This window comes from Chiloscyllium punctatum, chromosome 9 (assembly GCF_047496795.1).
Source record: "Chiloscyllium punctatum isolate Juve2018m chromosome 9, sChiPun1.3, whole genome shotgun sequence".
Taxonomy (NCBI): domain Eukaryota; kingdom Metazoa; phylum Chordata; class Chondrichthyes; order Orectolobiformes; family Hemiscylliidae; genus Chiloscyllium; species Chiloscyllium punctatum.
In genome coordinates, this window is record NC_092747.1 from 28,553,900 (window position 1) to 28,574,600 (window position 20,701).

The window sequence follows — 20,701 nt, forward strand, 5'->3', positions numbered from 1 at the left end:
TATCAGTAGCTCACCTTGAACACCACTGAATGAATTATATCCTTGGAACTTGAAACCTTCATCAACGAACTATGATTAAATTTCGTTAATGCTCTTTAGACAGGTTGAACATTTTGAATTACTGGAGGATGGTATTTCCCAAAGTTACCTCAATCGTATTACCATGTCGTGTTGAAACATGGTGACTATTTTAAGCATTGAAACATTTAGAAGCAGTAAATTATGTATTTAAAAAAAACACTTTTAATGCTACTACTTCCAAGTCTGTGATCACTTGTAATTGGAACATACTATGCGCCTATAATTTGTTTGCTAATAGTTATATTCTGTAAGGTTACCTGAACCCAGAAGACCGCTTCACAACAAGATAAGCATCCACAGCATAGTAGAACAGCCACCAGAAGGTGGCACTATAGAACAGTTGAATCCAAACCTGCTGGGCGACAGTGACAATTCACAAAACTTGTGTTAGTTCCTTAACTCTTACAAGGAAACAAGTAAATACTTGATAAAAAAGCTTTACAGCAACTCACAGCAGTGCTGACACAGAAAGCTGTCGGCCATATTTCAGTTCCATTAAGTGAGATTCTTCTCCCCAAATCTGGAAAGCCAAGCCACACTGATGCCCTCGTTATTATTCCTTACAAAAAAAAGAGGAAAAGATTATTTTAGAGAATGCTAATCAGAGCGCAACATTACATTAAGTAGTGGGAGTGGGGGATGGGAGGTGTTGAGGGTGGTATTGCTTAAAAGATATCAAATGGAACACGTTAGGGTTTCAATGTTTTTCCTGGATATTGACCTCAAAAAAAAAAGTGCCGATGAACTGCTGCAATCCAAAGTAGTCCACACTCAGTGCTATTAGCAAGGGAGTTCCAAGGTACTAACAAAGTGGGGACTGCAATGTGGTTCAAAGTCAGTACAGAGTGGGGCTTGGAAGGTAACTTCAGGTGGTGATGTTCCCACTCATCGGATTTGATTTGTTATTGTCAGATTTATCCAAGTACAGTGAAACGTTTTGTCTTGCATGCAAGGACAGAGTGCTTAGACAGAGTGAGGCATACAAGGTTACAGCTGCACTGGAGGTGCACAAAACCAAGATCAACATTATATTTGAAATTGGAGAGGTCCATTCAGAAGTCTAATAACATCAGGAAAGAAGCTGTTCTTGAACTTGGTGCACGTGTTCCTGTATCTTTCGCTTGATGGAACAGATTGGGAGACAGTATAACCAGGGTGGAAGGGGTCTTTGATGATGTTGGTTGCCTTTCCACAACAAGAACTGTAGATGGAGTTCATGGATGGAAGGTTGGCTTACATGATGGTCTGGGCTGTGTTCACAACTTTCTGTAGTTGTGAGCAGAGCAGTTATCATACCAAACCATGATGCACCTGGATAGAATGCTTTCTATCATGCATCTGTAAAGGTTGGTGAGTGTCCTTGTGGACATGCCAAATTTCCAAAGCCTCTCCAGTTGCCCTCCTTTGGCTGGGTGGTAGAAGTCACAGGTTTCGAAGATGTGACCAAAGGAACCTTGGTGAATGACTGCAGTACACATTTTGGAGATAGCATACAATAAAGTGTCAATGGTGAGGAGTGATTACTTACCAAACAAGTGGGTTGCTTTGACCCAGATAATGTGGAGCTTCGAGAGATGTTGCTGAACCAATCTAGGCAAGTGGACAGTATTCCATCTCATTCCTGATTTGTGCCTTGGTTATGGAGGACAGGCTTTGAGGAGCCAGGAGGTGACTCACTCACCAAGAACTTCAGCTTATGACCTGCTCTTGTAGCCACTGTATTTATATGGCTGGTTCAGTTTACTTTCTGGTTGATGGCAATCCCTAGGATATGGATAGTGGGAGATTCAAAATGTGGCAATGTCATTGATTGTCAAACAGAGGTGGTTAGATTCTCTATTTGTTTAGGATGGCCAATGCCTGGCATATGTGTGTCACAAATGTTGTTATTTGCTACTTGTCAGCCCACACTTGGATATTATCTAGGTCTTTAGATCTGGACACAGGTTACTTACATTTCTTGGAGTCTGATGGTGCTCAATATTGCATCAGTGAACATCCCCACCTCTGATCTTATCCAGAAGATAATGAGTGTTGGTTATAAAACAACAGAGAAACCTCTGCAGTGAAGTCCAGGTAAAAGGAATGATTAAGATCCAACAAGCACAACCATCTTCTTTTGTGCTGGGTTCATTCCAATTCACAAGACAGCTTCCCCCCGTTCACCATCGATTTCAGTTTTGCAATGGTTCCTTGATGCCCTACTCAGGTGAATGCTGTCTTAATGTCAAGGGCAGTCACTCACCTTTTAAAGACTTCAACTCCTTTGTCCTTGCGGAGATAATAGGTTGTAATGAAGTCAGAGTTGTGTTCCACCACCTCGGCAGATCAGAAACTGGAGGGTGTCAGTGAGCAGATATTTGCCATGCAAATGCTGTTTGATAACATTTGATGACCCTTTACGAACACTTTCCTGATGAGTGAGGGTAAACTGAGGAAATAGTTATATTTGTTCTGCTTTTTTTGTGGACAGGACGTGCTGGAGCAGTTTTGGAAGTGTTTGGTAGATGCCAGTGTTGGAACTCTACTGTAACAGAGTGTCTATATATGCACAACTAATGTTACCGTTAGATTCTGAGTACACTGTGATCAAGCTCCACAAAATCATACAAAAAGTGTAAAAGGTTTTGTTTAATCACCAAAATAAATCAATTTGTTTCTCTTTATTACTGTTATCCAGAACAAAACAAAATAAGAGACTTTCACCAGGTTATTTGATATATTGAAAAAAATAACAACTTGGTTATTAAGAACAAATTCATTCTTTAAGTGGCAAAACGGTTTACTAATTAAACTACTACGCAGACTTAAATGTTAAATTTTACATTTAATTCCCCCCACATATTAATACACAGCCAAGACAAAATAATACAGCCCTGCAGATACATTATCAATTGGAGTGGGGGGGTGAAAAGAGTGGGGAAACAAAATGACAACATCCTTGTGGCTCAAAAAGCATAGATTGATGAGGTAGAAGAAGGGCAGTCAGACTTAGGTGTTTGGATTGAAACCTTAAAGTTACCTCTTATCTCTCTAAAACAAAACCATGCTGGGATACTACTCATAAAACATTGTGATCTCCCAGTTAAGGGTATATATTCCATAGTGACGAGAGGCAGAGAGAGAGAGAGAGAGAGAGAGAGAGAGAGAGAGAGGCAGAGAGAGAGAGAGGCAGAGAGAGAGAGGCAGAGAGAGAGAGAGAGAGGCAGAGAGAGAGAGGCAGAGAGAGAGAGAGAGAGAGAGAGGCAGAGAGAGAGAGGCAGAGAGAGAGAGGCAGAGAGAGAGAGGCAGAGAGAGAGAGGGAGAGAGAGAGAGAGAGAGAGAGAGAGAGAGAGAGAGAGAGAGAGAGAGGCAGAGAGAGAGAGAGAGAGAGAGAGAGAGAGAGAGAGAGAGACAGAGAGAGAGAGAGAGAGAGAGAGAGAGAGAGAGAGAGAGAGAGAGAGAGAGAGAGAGAGAGAGAGAGAGAGAGAGAGAGAGAGAGAGAGAGAGAGCAAAAAAAAGTGTTCCAAAAAGTCAGATGGTAAATCCTCAAACTTAGAATTGTTCAAACTTCCATCTCCCAGTTCATCATTGTCCACACAAATATTTGTTTCTAATGTGGAGTTCAAGTCTTCAGGACTGCCTCCAAAAGTTGTCAGGGTCCCATAGCTTTTGCAGTGCCTTCTGCCATTTCTTAATACCATAGAGTGAATCAAATTGGCTGATCTGGCATTACGATGCTGGGAATCTCAGGAGGAGTGAGAGACAGATCATCCTCTCATTACTTCACACTGAAAAAGGTTTACAAATGCTTCAGCCTCATCGTATGCATTCATGTTGAGTTTATGATGATATTTATGGAGCCTCTTCCTGTAGTTAGTTGTTTAGTTGTCCACTGTCACTGATGCCTGGATGGGGCCGTACTGCAAAGTTTAGATTTGGTCTAATGATTGTGGGACCACTTAGCTAAACATATGACAAACCACTGGTTAACCTGCGAGCAGTCCTGTTTTACAACTTCATCAGGGTGACACTGCATTTGTAGATATGCCTGGTGCTGCTCCCAATATACTCTCCTGCATTGAACAAGGTTTCATCCTTTGGCTTGAAGATTATGGGAGAGTTTGGGGATATTTCAGGCGGAGAAGTTCCGGATTGAACTCAGACCCAATCTCCAGTAGATGCAGAAACAAAACCAGTGTTACTTTGAACAGCAGGAGAACTCTCCCAGCATTTATTCCTTAAACAACACCCAAGAGATACATCATTAGGTCAGCAACCACGTTTCAAAGTATGTTGTCAGGTATGAAATGCTTTAGTTCAGAGGTTTCTGACAGGTGCTATGGAAATGCAAGACCTTTTTTCACAAGTTTCTGCAATCTGCATTGTGTAGGCAGTCCTACAAGGAAATTATAGTGTCCATGACACTGAGAAAATTAAACAAAGTGCAAAATACTGAGGATGCTAGAAATCTGTTGTGACTGCAACCAGGTGGACTGCACTTGATTGGCCCAGGTTAAAGGCCACAGGGCAACAGATATACACAGGGGATTTAGAGAGTCCTCTTACTTCAGGGACTGACTCAGAGCTCCAGGTCACAGCTAGTGTATTGTACACATGTAACTAAAGGGTGACGGGATACCAGCCTCTGTGCAGTTATTTCATCTGAAACAAAAAAAAATTTAAAAAAAACACTGAAAATATTGAACTGGTCATACAGCATCAGTGGAGAGAGAAATAGAGTGAATGCCTCCAGAATTCAACATAGAATTCCGTTGCATGTTGTAACCACAGCTCACATTTCATTCGGACAAAAGGGTGCTGGTAAGGATCCTGCTATTTGCAGCTCCTCTAGACCCATCCAGAATGTTTCTTAATTCAGAGAAACAGGAAACGGGTTTGACATTCAACAAACCCTACTCACTCAGTTTCCACATCAGTTTTGTTGCAGTAGTGTCCAAAAAGAATGGCCCTGTCCAGCTTGGGTACCTGGAGCAGAGTCTCACAGAGATACCACTTTATAGCAGAGCAGCAGTTACTCCACCCTGGAAAAATGGACCTTCATTCTAAAACGTATCTACATTGTTCCCTGCTGTTGTTCACAGAATTGTTAAAGCATTGAAGGAGGCTATTCAGCCCAGTGCTTTTTCACCTGGTCCGTTACTTCATTCCAATCTCCTGATTTCCACCCCCCCCCCCCCCCCCCCACGCCCCCTCCATGCCCTTTCTATTCAAATAATCTTCCAATGCCCTCTTGATGCTTCAATTGAACCAGTTTCCCCATATTTGTAGGCAGTGCATTTCATACCTTAACTACTTGTTGTGTGAATGTTTTCTCTCATCACCCTAAACCTCTGCCCTCATTCTTCTTTCAGTCCAGCCCACTCATGATATTGAAAACCTCCAGCAAATCTCCTCTCAGCCTTCATTCCTCTAAGGAGAATAGTCCCATCTCTCCAATCTATCCTCGTATCTGAAGTTTCTCATTCCTAGAGCCATTCCTGTAAATTTTCTGAATTTGTTCTATTTCTCCTGCTTTTGTAACCCAAGAAATATTACACATTTATAGATATAACAACACTAACTGTACAGGCTAGATCAATATCCTCAGATCATAATGAATGGGTGATCCCAGAAGCTTGTATGAAGTACTGAAGCACAGAGCTTATACCATCCAAAAACATGCAGCTGATGCAATTACATTCAGGCAAGTAAATAAATACAGAATAAAAACTCCCATCGGTAATGGGAGACCATGGAACTGTTGGACGATGGTCAGGATGGTGGAATGCAAGTCTGTCATTTCTGTAGTGCCAGTGGCTGATATTGGAGACACCAAAAATGAATGTATTATGAAAGTTATCTGATTTACTAATTAATGCTGGGCAATGAAATCTGGCACCCTTACCTGGTCCATCCCGTGTCACTCCTGAAGAACAACCAAGATTGCTGACTCTAAAACATCACTGGAGGCAGTCAATAAGCAACCTTGCCAATGATGACAAGATCCCCTTTTTAAAAAAAGGGTTATCTATTTAATGATGGTTGGAACAAACAAATTTAATCCATTGTATAGTTAGTGTCTCATACTGTAGTTTTATGCACAATTGATAGATACAATAATGCTACCTTGAAGTTGTGTCAGCCATAGTCTGGACTTCAGGATTTAGCTGTACAAACAGTTAAAATTAACAAATTGGGTCAACAAGGGGTCATGAGGTTAAAAAGACAAAATTAATGAGTCTTAATTAAAACGCACCTAATGCTCAGTAGCAAATTAATGCATTAACAGCAAAAATTGAGTTTACTGGATAGGATTTTATAACCATTACAGAACCACCATCACAAGGAGATCATAACTGGGAACTAAATATGAAGGTATGAGTTTTCAAAAGCATAAGCAGGAAGGAAAGGGTGATGGAGAAGCTTTGTTAGTATAAAGTTGGAATAGGTGCAACAGCATGATCCTGATCAGAAGATGCAGAATCCATATGGATGAAGGTAAACCACAACAAAGGGAAGATGACACTGTTGGGAGTAGTCTACAGGCCCCCAAAATCAGTAGCCAAAAGGTAAGAGAGGGAATAAATCAGGAGACAATGATGACACGTACATAAATCATGGGTGACTTTAATTGTCATTTAGATTAAATTCAAATTGGCAGAGGTAGCCAGGAGGAAGAATTTACAGTATATCCATCACAATATAAGTGTCGTGCATACAACCAGCAATCGGATTATTTTGGATCTGCTAATGTGTAATGAGGCGCATTTAATAAGTGATCTCAGAATAAAAGATTCCTCAGAAAACAGTGACCACAACAATAACAGAACATAGCATTAGTTGGAGTGAGAGAAACTGGAGTTGGAATTAACTGTGCTAAACTTAAATAAGGAGAAATTATGTTTGACAAATCTATTAGAGTTCTTTGAGGTAGTAACAAGCAGAATAGATAATGGGAAACTAGTAAATGTAATATATTTGAATTTCCAAAAAGGTATTTAATAAACTGCTACATAAAACTTATTTATTTGAATAGGGATATAGTTGCACTTCAGAGGTGGTTCACTAGATCCATTCCAAAGATGAAGAGTTTGTCTTATGAAAAGAGAGAGATTAACCAGTTTAGACCTATATTCTCTGGAGTTTAAAATTATATATTTCAAAGGGTTGTGGAATTCAGTGGAATTCATTATCCCAGAGTGCAGGACATTGAGCAAATTTAAATGAGGAGATCGATTTTTACTTAGTAATGGGTTAAAGGGTTATGGGTGCAGGAAGGTGGAGTTGAGATCAACATAAGATCAGCCATGATTGTATTAAATGGTAGAGCAGACTCAAGGGGCTTAAGTGCCTACTCCAGCTGTGTTATGATCTTATAAGGCTACTTAAGAGCCCATGGTACCAGGGTAGTACATTAGCATGGGCAGAAGGTCAGCTAACAAATAGACAGAATTTGGATAAAAGGGAGCATTTTCAGGATAACGAACTGGAAGTAGTGGAGTAGGGATCAGTGCTGGGGTCATGATCATTTACACTATATTAACTAATTGAATGTGGGAAGTGGATATTGGGACACCAAATTTGTGGAGGACACAAATAGGTGGGAAGGCAAGTGGTGAGATGACGCAAAAGGATAGAGACAGGCTGACTGAGGGGGCAAATGGAACATAATGTGGGGAAATGTGAAATGAAGAATTTTGGCTGGAACATAGTAGCAGGAGTAAGTCATCCAGCACCTCAAGCCAGTTCTGCCATTCACAGAGATAGTGGCTGATCTGCAGTCTCACTATATACCAGCCTTTGACCCATATCCCCGAATATCTTTGCTTAAACAAAGGTATCTCACGTTTAAACAATTAACAACTGAGCTAGCATCAGTTGCCGTTTGAGGGAGAGAATTCCAAACTTCTACAATCCTTGGTGTGCAGAAGTGCTTCCTAACATATCTCAACAGTCTGACCCCAATTTTTAAGAGACGATGCCAACCCCCCCCCACCCCCTCTAGTTTTAGACTGTAGAGAAGCTGAATATGATTTACCTGGGAAATGCAGCAGAAAGCTTCAGCAGAGGGACTTGGGAGTCCTTGTGCAGGAATCACAAAAAAGCTAACAAAAAGTTCAGTGGGTAAAAAGTAAAGGCAAATGAAATGTTGCCTTCCTTATTTTCAAGGAAATGGAATATAAAAATATGGAAACCTCACCAGGACAATACAAGGCACTAGCCAGGCATCACTGAATAAAATGAATGTTTCAGGTCTTAGTGACCCTTCTTCAGGACTGATGGTAACTGGGAAAAAGTGGTTTCTTTTGCAGAAGATGCGTAAGACCTGGCCGAACTCATCCTCACTCTGAACAACAACTCTCTTAATTCCTCTCATTTTCTTCAGCTAAAAAGGGATGGCAGTGTGTGCCATGGGCCCTAGTTATGCTGGTCTCTTGTGCGCTACCTGGAACATTCCCTGTTCCAGTCCTTTTATACCCACAACTCTCTGGTAGATCCATGATATGAGTGCTACTTTCCTCTCTCATTGAGATTTGGAAACATTTATCAATTTCACATCCAATTTCCAACCCCCTCCTCACCTTCACCTGGTCCATCCCTGACTCCTCCTTTACATCTGTTTCCATTTCTGGGGATAGGCTAGCCATCAATGTCCACTACAAACTAACTGCCACCCATTTTGACTATACAAGAAGCAGGGAGAGAGAGGATGTAAAGGCTATTCCATACTAGAGTTCCTCCATCTATTCTGATAATGCCAACTTCAACCAGGAGACCCCGAAACCTCCATCTTCTCCCTCAGAGGATTCCCCAGCAGTGGTTGACAAGATCTGCAGTTGACTCTGACCCATCTCCCATAATTCAGCCCTCAACCCCTCCCTTCCCTCCCACAGCAGTGATAGAGACGACTTCTCCTCACCTACCAACCGGAGCATCCACATCCAGAGGATCACTAGCTGCCATTTCTGTCACCTCCAGTGGGATGCCACCAGCAGACACATATTCCCCTCCCCTGCCTTGTTAGATCCTGTGCAGACTAGCTGGTGGGAGTATTTGCAGACATCTTTAACCTCTCCTTACTAAGATCCAAACTCCACACATCCTTCAAAGAGACCACCATCACACCCCAGTGCCAAAAGAAAAATCATGCAGTAGGCCTCGGACTACCGCCTGGTGGCTCCGACCTCCATAATAAATGAAGAGCTTCAAAGGGTCATGGCTCACATCAATTCCACCCTCCCAATTTGCCTTAATCCTTTGCAAATTGCCTAATAGTGCAACAGGTCCACAGCAGATGCCATCTCCTGGTCTTACGTTCACACTGGAACAGCTGGATAACAAGAATGCCTGCCTCAGGTTCCTATTGATTGACTAGAGCTCCGCCTTCATTAACATAATCTCAAAACTCCGATACCCAGGTCTCATCACCCCATTCTGGATCCTTGATCTTCTGACTTCAAAACCACAATCAATAAGACTAATAATGACAACACCTCTACCATAACCAGTTTTCCACAAGGATGCAGACTCCATCCCCCTACTATACTCCTTATACACTCATGTGTGGCCAAATTCCATTTCCCAGTTTGCTGATGGCACCATCATTATAGGTTGGATCTCAAACAATCTCCCCATCAAATGTCAGCATAATGAAGGAGCTGGTCATGGACTTCAGGAAGCAGATTGGAGGGCATGCCCATCTGCATCAATGTAACGGAGGTGGAGATGGTCGACGGTGTCAAATTCCTGGGAGTGATGATCACCAACAATCTGTCCTGGTCCACTCACATTAACGTATCTACTTCCCCAGGAGGCTAAGGAAATTCAGCATGTCTAGAAAGACTCTTATCAATTTTTAACAGGATGCTTTCTATGGTGCATCTATCGCGATGTATCACAGCATGGTATGGCAACCAGTCTTCCCACGATCACAAGAAACTACAGGGTTGTGAACAATGCACAATTGAACACCTAAACCAGTCTCCCATCCATTGACTCCATCTACACTTACTACTGCTTCAAGAAAGCAAATCAACATACTCAAAGAGCCCTCCTACCCCAGTTATATTCTCTTCCTCCCTCTTCCATCGGGTAGAAGATTATAACACTTGAATAAACCATATAAAGAAATTCTAAAATAGCTTCTTCCCCTCTGCTATCAGACTTTTCATAGAATCCCTACAGTGTGGAAATAGGCCCTTTGGCCCAACAAGTCCACACCAACCCTCTGAATAGTAAACCACCCAGACCCATTCCCCTACCCTATTACTCTACATTTCCCCTGACTAATGCACCTAACCTACATATCTGACACTAGGGGCAATTTCCCATGGCCAATTCACCTAACCTGCACATCTTTGGACTGTGGAAGAAACCGAAGCATCTGGAGGCAAGCCATGCAGACACGGGGAGAATGTGCAAATTCTGCACAGTCAGATAGTCACCAGAGGCTAGAATCGAACCCGGGTTCCTGGTACCATGAGGCAGCAGTGCTAACCACTGTGCCACTGTGGTTGAATGGACCTCTCAACTGTTAATGGTCATCTCTCTCCCTGCAGCTGTAACATGGTATTCTACACTGTTCTGTCACCATCTTACACTTAAAAACGGTACAATCTGCCTGTGCAGCATGTAAAAACAACACTTTTCACTACATTTTAGTGAATGCGACAATAAAAATCAAGCTATAAAAACAATTTTGAAGACCTTGCTTTGGTCACACCATCCCACCTTCCCCATAAAATTGTGCTACTCTAAAAGGGTCTGCATGAGACTTGGCTGTATAAATACAGAAGGTACTAAAACTGGCAGCAAAAAGGTACTGAAGTGCTGTTAATAAAACATAGTATTTAGGTCATTAGCAAGGGCATAGAGTGTACGCAGCAAGGTCATACTGAACTTAAATAGGATCATGGACTTCAGTTGGAGTATTGTGTCTAGTTCTAGGCCCTATACTATAGGGAAGGTATGAATACGGAGGGGAAGACGTTTATGAGAATTATTCCAGGGATGAAAGGTTTCAGTTTTAAGGATAGATTGAAGATGGGACTCTTTCCCCAGGAAAGGAGAAGACTGATGGCAGGTTTAATGGAAGAAGTGTTTAAAATCACGAAGGGTTTGGATAGAGCAGATAGAAACAATCTTCCCTTTTGTAAAAACATGGCAACCTAGGCCACACAGTTTTAAAGTATTTTGCAAAAGAAGCAGATACGAGGTGAAGAGAAAAGTACAGCAAGAGGTCAGGGTATGGAATGTACTGCCTGAAGTGGGGCAGGGGCTGGTTCAACTCAGGCATTCAAGAGAGCAATTAGATGATTATTTAAATGAAAGCAATGCACAGGGTTCTGGGGTAAAGGAAGGAGACTGGCAGCAAGTCAAAAACGCTCAGATAATCAGTGCAGACACAATGGGCCAAACAACATAATTCTCCACCATAACATTTCTGCCACTCATGCTAATGTGTACCACTATTTTCAGTGACTGGTGTGTACATGTCTTATTTAAATACACTTCTCATGATATTATTTTCCAAACAGTAATATTGAATTACAAGCCACAATTCAGAGTATTGCATTGTGTTTCATTCAGGGAAAAAAGATCATTTCTGCATTTTAAACTCCCACTCAAGGGTCTTTGATGGCAACTCTTCAAATTATCTCCACTGAAGGGATTACTGGGAAGTGCACTCCATTTAAGTCGTGACATGAAAAAAAAAATTGAATTGTGAGCACTCAAAACGACTGCGGTGTCACACATTCTTAATGAATTTCTGGTTAGTGTCATATCATTCAAATCCTTCAAAAGCACTTGCATTGTGTTGCTTATGATGTTCCAAATCACTTTACAGATAACAAAGTGTATTGTAATATAGGAAACATGGCAGCCAATATGCACACAGCAAGGTTTTACAAACAGTAATGTAATCATAGCCAGATAATCTGATATAGCAATATTGATTAAGGGATAAATATTATTGATCAGCTGTGTTCCTATCCAAGTTATTCCAGTGCAGCTACAACACTTTTGTTATCTACCCAACAACATGGAAAATTCTTTAAGCGTGTCCTGTCCATAAACATCAGGACAAACTCAATCTAACCCAATTCCCAGCCTAACAAATCTTCTATCAATCACTAAGTGATGGAAAAAGAGTTAGCAGTGCTATCAACACACAACAACCTGCATACCAATGCCCAGCTTGGTTCAGCCTGACCACATGGCTGAAGGAGATGAGCTTAAGAAATGAGGTAAGTGCGATTGCCCTTGACATCAAGGCTGAAACCAACAAGGCTATGGCAAAGAGCTCTGACAAAAGCCCATAGGAATGAAGAGGACAATTCGCCACTGGTTAAAGTCATTAAAATAAACAGATAAAAGATGGTTGTGCTTCTGGAGATCAGTCAGCTTAGCTCCAGGACATCTCCGAAAGAGTTCAAAAGAGGCCCAGCCATTTTCAGCTGCTTCATCCATGACCTTGCTCAAGTCATCTCATCAGATAATGCACAAGACTCTATTATTGCCACTTCTCAAATACTGAAGGAGTCCATGTCCATTTACAGCACCCAGACAAGATTCAGTTTTGAAACAGATAAGTTGTAAATAACATTAGTGCCAGACAAGAGCAAAGCAACAAACCCAACAAGAGCAAACAGAACTACTTCCCTTTGAGACTCCGTATTATCATCGCCAATGCCTCCATGGTCACCATCCTAGGGAGTACTATTCATCAGAAACTAACTGATCCTGCCATAAAAAGACTGTGGCAACATCAACAGGTCAAGGACAGGTCATCAACAATGTACAAATCAGTAGTGTAAAGAAGTACTCTCCACTTGCCAGGATGAATGTGGTTCTAACAACACCCTATCTCAGTGACATTCAGGACAAAGTAACTTGTTTGATTAGCCCCTGTACACCACTTTGAACATTCAATCCTCTGCTGACACACAGGAACAACTGTGTACATAAGTGCATTGCAACAACTCCCCATTAGCCCTTGAACAATACATTCTAAACTCATGACCTCTACCATCTAGAATAAAATGGCAGATGTATGGGCACACCACCTCCAGACTTGCTGCAGAATGCCCAGCTCAGACATACTCTTGTAACCAGCATGCTTACATAGTTAGCCCAGTTAACCTTCTAACATCCTTGCAGTTGTTAATGTCTAATGATAGGAGAATTTGTTGAAATAATGCCATTAATTGTCAAGTGGAGATAGGCCTTTCTACAGGTATGTCAGAAATAAAAGAATGACTAGAGTAAGATTAGGGTCAATCAAGGCTACTAGTTGGAATTGTGCATGGAGTCAGCGGAGATAGGGGAAGCACGAAATAAATATTTTTCATAAATATTCACACTAGAAAAAGACAATGTTGTCAAGGAGAATATTGAGATACAGGCTATCAGCCTAGATGGGATTGAGGTTTATAAGATGTTAGCAATTCTGGCAAGTGTGATAATAGATAAGTCTCCTAGGCCAGATGGGATTTATCCAAGGATGCTCTGGGAGGCCAAAGAGGAGATTGCAGAGTCTTTGGCTTAGATCCTGATGCTGTAATTGTCTACAGGAATATAGTGCCAGAAGACTGGAGGAAACCAAATGTTGTTCCCTTGTTCAAGAAGGGGAGCAAAGACAACCCTGGCAATTATAGACCAGCAAGCCTTTTTTTTAAACCCACAACTAAAATAAGCATTGGAAAAGGTTAGGAGAGATAGAATTTATAATCACCTAGAAAAGAATAAGTTGATTAGGGCAAGTAAGTTTTGTGAAGGGTAGGTCGTGCCTCACAAATCTTAAAGTTCTTTGAGAAGGCGACCAAACAGGTGGATGAGGATAAAGCAGTTGATGTGGTGTAAATGGATTTCAGTACAGCATTTGATAAGGTTCCCCATGGTAGGCTATTGCAGAAAATACAGAGGCATGGGATTGGGGGCGATTTGGATCAAAGATTGGCTAGCTGAAAGAAGACAGAGGGCGGTGGTTAATGGGAAACATTCATCCTGGAGTTTACTTACTAGTAGCGTACCACAAGGGTCTGTTTTGGGTCCACTGCTGTTTGTCATTTTTATAAATGGATTAGGAGTGTTGCTGGAAACGCACAGCAGTTCAGGCAGCATCTGAGGAGCAGGAAAATCGATGTTTCGGGCAAAAGCTCTTCACCAGGAATACAGGCAGAGTGCCTGAAGGGTGGAGAGATAAAAGCCCTTCAGGCACTCTGCCTGTATTCCTGATGAAGGGCTTTTGCCCGAAACGTCGATTTTCCTGCTCCTCGGATGCTGCCTGAACTGCTGTGCTCTTCCAGCACCACTAATCCAGAATCTGGTTTCCAGCATCTGCAGTCATTGTTTTTACCATTTTTATACTGGATCTGGATGAGGGCATAGATTAGTAAATTTGCAGATGACGAAGGTTGGTACAGTTGTGGATAGTGCCAAAGGATGTTATAGGTTACAGAGAGACATAGATAAGCTGCAGAGCTGGGCTTGAGAGGTGGCAAACAAAGTTTAATGTGGAAAAGTGTGAGGTGATTCACTTTAGAAGGAGTAACAGGAATGCAGAGTATTGGGCTAATGGTAAGATTCTCGGTAGTGTAGATGAGCAGAGAGATATCTCAGTGTCCAGGTACATAGATCCCTAAAAGTTGCTACCCAAGTTGATAGGGCTGTTCAGAAGTCATACAATGTGTTACCTTTTATTGGTAGAGGGATTGGAAAGGGTTCAGAGGAGATTTACTAGGATGTTACTTGATATGGAGGGAAGGTCTTATGAGGAACGGCTGAGGTACTTGAGGCTGTTTTTGTTAGAGGGAAGGAGGTTGAGAGGTGACTAAATTCAGACATAAGATAATCAGAGGGTTAGATAGGGTGGACAGTGAGAGCACATAGCTTTAAATTGAGGGGTGATAGATATAGGACAGATGTCATACGTAGTTTCTTTACTCAGTAGTAGGGGTGTAGAACACACACAAACAGTAGTAGACTCGTCAACCTTTAAGGGCATTTAAATGGTCATTGGATAAACACATGGACGAGAATGGAATAGTGTAGGTTAATTGAGCTTCGGATTGGTTTCCCAGGTTGGCGCAACTTCAAGGGCTGTAGGACCTGTACTGGACTGTAATGTTCTATGTTCAATAATTAAACTCTCCTTCAGAAAGGAAGCCATTGCCGGACATATGGCTCATGCAAATGTTGTTTGCCACTTATTAGCCCAAACCTCAAACTGTTGATAGTCGCTTGCAGCAAGACCTGTTTCATTAGCGAATAATTGCAAATGGAAAAGAACACTTTAAACATTACTCCTACAGCCTTTTGATCAAGCACAGGCTGATGAAAGAGAGCCTGAAACTAATCGAACCCCAGAAGCTATTCCAAGGATGTTCTGGAGATGGGATGGCTGGCCTTCAAATGTCACATTCCTGTTGTTTCTCACATTTTGCTCCTCAACACATTACCAAGTGTTATATTAGAGACAGTTTTGTGATGCAGAACAACTGGGATTTGGGCGGAATCTATCCAAAACGCATTTCAGAAAGAATCTTCAAAACCTGCAAACAGAAGAGACTTTCAACCCAATTGTGTGTTAGGTTAACTGTTGTAGCAGATACACTGAAAGGGGTTTTTTAAAAAAAAGGGATGGGACCGGTCTACACAAACAGAAATTCAAGTTGTAAAATTCAGTTTATCCCAATTTGATCCCTGCAGAATTAAATCGACTTCAAAATTGGAGCCCAAGGGAATGCGTGCAAAAGTAGAGGGAACCAAGAATGCACATTCATTGACTCTCAAAAAAAGTGACAGTAAATTGATAAAAAGGAAGTGTATAATATTTACCTTCTTAAATAGAAACATTATATGCAAAAATTAGAAACTCTTGCTCAATATTCACATATCAGTGGTTAGACCTTAGTTGGAGTTTTGTGCACCACTCTGGACACTTTAGAAAGTTCCAGAACTGGTTTTCTAAGATGATAGAGAGAGATGTGTGACCTTACGTGGAGAGACTGATAAGAGTTGCCATTGTTTTCCTTAGCAGAAAGGAGAAACCAGAGAGGTCTCAAAACAAAAAAACAAAACGTGAGGTTTGATAGAGTGAGGACAAACTATTCCCCCTGGAAAAGGAACAGAAGAATTTTTAATTAAAATCATTTCCTTACAGAAAGTGATAAAATAATTCATTTTATCTTTCCCGATTATCTGTAACAGTCTTTAAGGAGCATGAGAGGCCATTAGTTTGAACCAGCTCAGGTAGCTTCCACATTCCTATCCTCACTTTGAAAGGAGTAGCACATTCCTGGGACACTGTTTTCAAAGGACACAATGGACACTTATTAGGACCAAATGTGACAGCTTTAGGTTGGTTCACTGACTCTACATTGGATGATATTTGCTACATAACCCAAGTGTGTGAATTATGCTAACACCCAATTTAGGATTGTCAGTATGGCTCCCTTGCATTGTCTGCAAGCTAGACATATTATACACATGTTCTTTCTGCTTGAAAAAGAAGACACACACACACACACGCAATACAGCAAAATTGATGACAACCATTCTCTAGTTCATTTCTCAGAATGAGAATGCCTTGATATCAGATTCAACCTTCCTAGTTTAAACTATAAACAAAAGTTTGACTGTCAGTCATCATTAACTGGTGATTTCTCCATGGCAATGCCATTACCAGAGTTTATTTGCAAGCCAGTCTGCACTTCCTTCTCCTACTTATAAATGCCATTTCAGTTTTACCTTGATATTTCTTCTGAATCCTCCAATCGAGTGCAACACAAAAAGCTTTGACAAAATGTCTATTTTTCAGCAAATTGAAGGTCTATGTCCAAACAACTTAATATGAATAGCTACACTAACAAATCAATTTTTGATACCATATATGGTCATGTAAAAGTAGAGTTTCTCAGACAAACTTTGATTAAAAAGTCAAAATCCATCCTCTTGCATCGGTCTATTGCCAGGTCAAAGACTGGTCCCCCAACTCCACCTCCAAAAGTAACTCATTAAAAGGGAGTCAAGAATACTTTTAAAAACAAAACCTTAGACACAAAACCTATATGGAAATAGTCATTAATTGCATTAAAACACAAAAGCTGTGTATACAAAGCCTCAACATCAGTGTTAGGGTCCTCAGTGAGCAGCTGCCTTCAATGTTTTTGTAAGGTAAATCAGGACAGGACTTATACATTTAATGGTAGGGTCCTGGAAAGTATTCCAGAACAAAAAGAGACCTTGGGATGCAGAGTCACAGTTCCTTAAAAGATGGAGTCACAGGGAGACTGGGTAGTGAAGGTGATTTTTTAGTACACTTGCCTTTATTAGTCAATGCATTGAGAATAGGAGTTATGAGGATCTGGTGTGGCTGTACAGGACATTGGTTAGGCCTCTTCTAGAATAGTGTATTCAATTCTGTTCTCCCCACTATAGGAAAAGTGTTGCAAAACTTGAAAGGGTTCATGAAAGATTACAAGAATGTTGCCAGGGTGGGAGGGTCTGAGCTATAGGGAAGAGGCTCAATAGATTGGTGGCTTTTGGCCCTGCAGTGTCAGAGGTTGAGGGGTGACCATATAGAAGTTTACAAAGTCATGAGGGGCATGGATGGGATGAATAGCCAAGGTCTTTTCCCTAGGAGAGGAGTGTCAAAAACAAGAGGGTATAGGTTTAAGATGAGAGGAGAAAAGTATAAAAGGGACCTAGGGGTAACTTCTTCACACAAATGGTGATGTGTGTATGGGATGAACTTCAGACGGAGTGGTGGAGGCTGGTACAATTACAACATTTAATGGATGGTACTTGAATAGAAAGGGTTGAGAAGTATATGGGCCAAATGCTGGCAAATGGGACTAGATAAAAGAACAAAGAAAAGTTACAGCCCAGGAACAGGCCCTTCAGCCCTCCAAGCCTGAGCCGATCCAAATCTACTGTCCAAACCTGTCGCCCAATTCCTAAGCTTCTGTATCCCTCTGTTCCCCACCTACTCATGCATCTGTCCAGACGTATTTTAAATGAATCTACCGTGCCTGCCTCTACCACCTCTGCTGGCAACACGTTCCGAACACCCACCACCCTCTGTGTGAGGTACTTGCCACATGTATTCCCCCTTAAACGTTTCACCTCTCACCTTGAAAGAGTGACCTCTTGTTATTGAATCCTTCACCCTGGGAAAAAGCTTACTTCTATCCGCCCTGTCTACACCCTTCGTGATTTTGTAAACCTCAATCACGTCCCCCCTCAATCTCCTTTTTCTAATGAAAACAAACCTAACCTACTCAGCCTATCTTCATAGCGAGCACCTTCCATACCAGGCAACATCCTCGTAAACCTTCTCTGCACCCTCTCCAAAGCGTCTACATCCTTTTGGTAATATGGCGACCAGAACTGTATACAGTATTCTAAATGCAGCCAAACCAATGTCTTATACAATTTTAAAGATTACTTGCCTGCTCTTATACTCAATACCCCATACTATACGCCTTCTTGACCACTATCCACCTGTGCAGCAACCTTCAGGGTACAATGGACCTGCACTCCCAGATCTCTCTGCTCAACTTTTCCCAAGGCTCTTCTGTTCATTGTATAATTTGCTCTAGAATTAGACTTGCTCAAATGCATCACCTCACATTTGTCTGGATTGAACTCCATCTGTCACTTCTCCACCCAAATCTCCAGTCTATCCATATCCTCCTGTATCCTTTGATAGTCCCTTATGCTTTCTGCTACTCCACTAATCTTCATGTCATCTGCAAACTTGCCGATCATACCAAATGTGCCCTCTTCCAGATCATTTATGTATATCACAAACAACAGTGGCCCCAACACTTACGCCTAGGGAACACCACTGGTCACCTTTCTCTATTTTGAAAAACCCTCTTCAACTACTACTGTCTCCTGTTGCTCAACCAGTTCTTTGTCCACCTAGCTAGAATGCCCTGCACATCATGTGACTTCACTTTTTCTATTAGTTTACCATGGGGAACCTTATCAAGCACCTTACTAAAGTCCATGTATATGATATCAACAGCCCTTTCTTCAGCTAAGAATTTGGTCACTTCCTCAAAGAACTCTAAGTTGGTAAGGCACGGTTGCCCCCACACAAAACCATGTTGCCTATCACTGATAAGCCCATTCTTTTCTAAATATAAATAAATCCTATCCCTCAGTACCTTCTCCAGCAACTTACCCATCACTAATGTCAGACTCACTGGTCTGTAGTCACCCAGAATATCTCTACTACCCTTCTTATACAGGGGGACAAGATGAGCAACCTTCCAGTCCTCTGGTACCTCACCTGTGTTTAAGGATGCCACAAATATCTCTCCGGGCCCCAGCCATTTCCTCTCTCGCCTCCTTCAGCAACCTGGGATAGATTCCATCTGGTCCTGGGGATTTGTCCACCCTAATAATCTCTAGCATACCCAACACATCTTCCCTACTTAATTCTGCTTGCTAAAGCTATTTCATGACCCCCTTTAGCTCACTTGATTCCTTGTTTAAGACCGGAGTGACTCTTCCAATATTTCTCCAGGGCCCATTCTGTTCTTAGCTGCCTAGACCTTATGTACACTTCCCTTTTCCTCTTAGCTCGTTGTACAATTTCTTGCCTTTCCTATCCTTTGCCTTCAAATGGGACATGTCTATCCTGCACTATCTTTAACCTATCCTTGAAAGCCTCCCACATATCAAATGTGGACTTCCCTTCAAATAGTTGCGTCCAATCCACACTTCCCTGCTCCTACCTAATTTTGATATAATTTACCTTGGCCCAGTTTAGAACTCTTCCCTTAGGACCACTCTCCTCTTTGTCTACGAGTATTCTAAAACTTACAGAAATGTTGTCACTGTTCCCAAAGAAATCCCCCACTGCAACTTCTACCACCTGTCCTGGCTCATTCCCCAACACCAGTTCCAATATGGCCCTTTCCCTCGTCAGACTATTGACATATTGCTCTAGAAAACTCTCCTGGATGGTTCTTACAAATTCTACCCCATCCAGATTTCTGACACTATGTGTATCCCTGTCAATGTTGGAAAAATTAAAATCTCCCATCACCACTACCCTATTGCCTCTACATCTTTCCATAATCTGTTTACCTATTTGTTCTTCTACCTCACGCTCACTGTTGAGAGGCCTGTAATACAGCCCCAATAATGTAACTGCACCCTTCTTATTTCTCAGCTTCACCCATAATGCCTCACTAAAGCCCTCCATAGTGCCCTCCTTTAGCAACGCCCCCCACTTTTTACTTCCCTCACTGTGCTGTCTGAAGTGTCTATATCCTGGAACATGTAGTTGCCAAATCCCTTCCTTCAACCAAGTCTCTGTGATTGCAATAATGTCATACGCCCAGGCACCAATCCAAGCCCTACATTCATCTGCCTTACAAACTATATTCCTTGCATTAAAGTAGATGCATTTCAGGCCACCAGTTCTTATGTTCATCTGCTCCTGCCTACTCTGTGGGAAGCTAGGGAAGTGATTGCTGAGCCTCTTGCTGAAATATTTGTATCATTGATAGTCACAGGTGAGGTGCTGGAAGACTGGAGGTTGGCAAACGTGGTGCCACTGTTTAAGAAGGGCGGTAAAGACAAGCTAGGGAACTATCAACTAGTGAGCCTGACCTCG

The 20,701-nt window shown here is 41.7% G+C and overlaps 1 protein-coding gene across 1 annotated transcript in view; it reads right to left on the reverse strand.

Annotated features, from left to right (window-relative positions):
* The window catches only part of gpr143 (G protein-coupled receptor 143), an 88,818-nt gene that overhangs the window by 64,331 nt on the left and 3,786 nt on the right, over positions 1 to 20,701 (reverse strand). Inside the window, exons 2-3 of the mRNA XM_072576603.1 lie at positions 534 to 640; positions 339 to 433 (exon numbers count right to left, since the gene is read on the reverse strand). Of these exons, the coding sequence (XP_072432704.1) occupies positions 339 to 433; positions 534 to 640 (202 nt within the window). The remainder of the gene's footprint in view (positions 1 to 338; positions 434 to 533; positions 641 to 20,701) is intronic.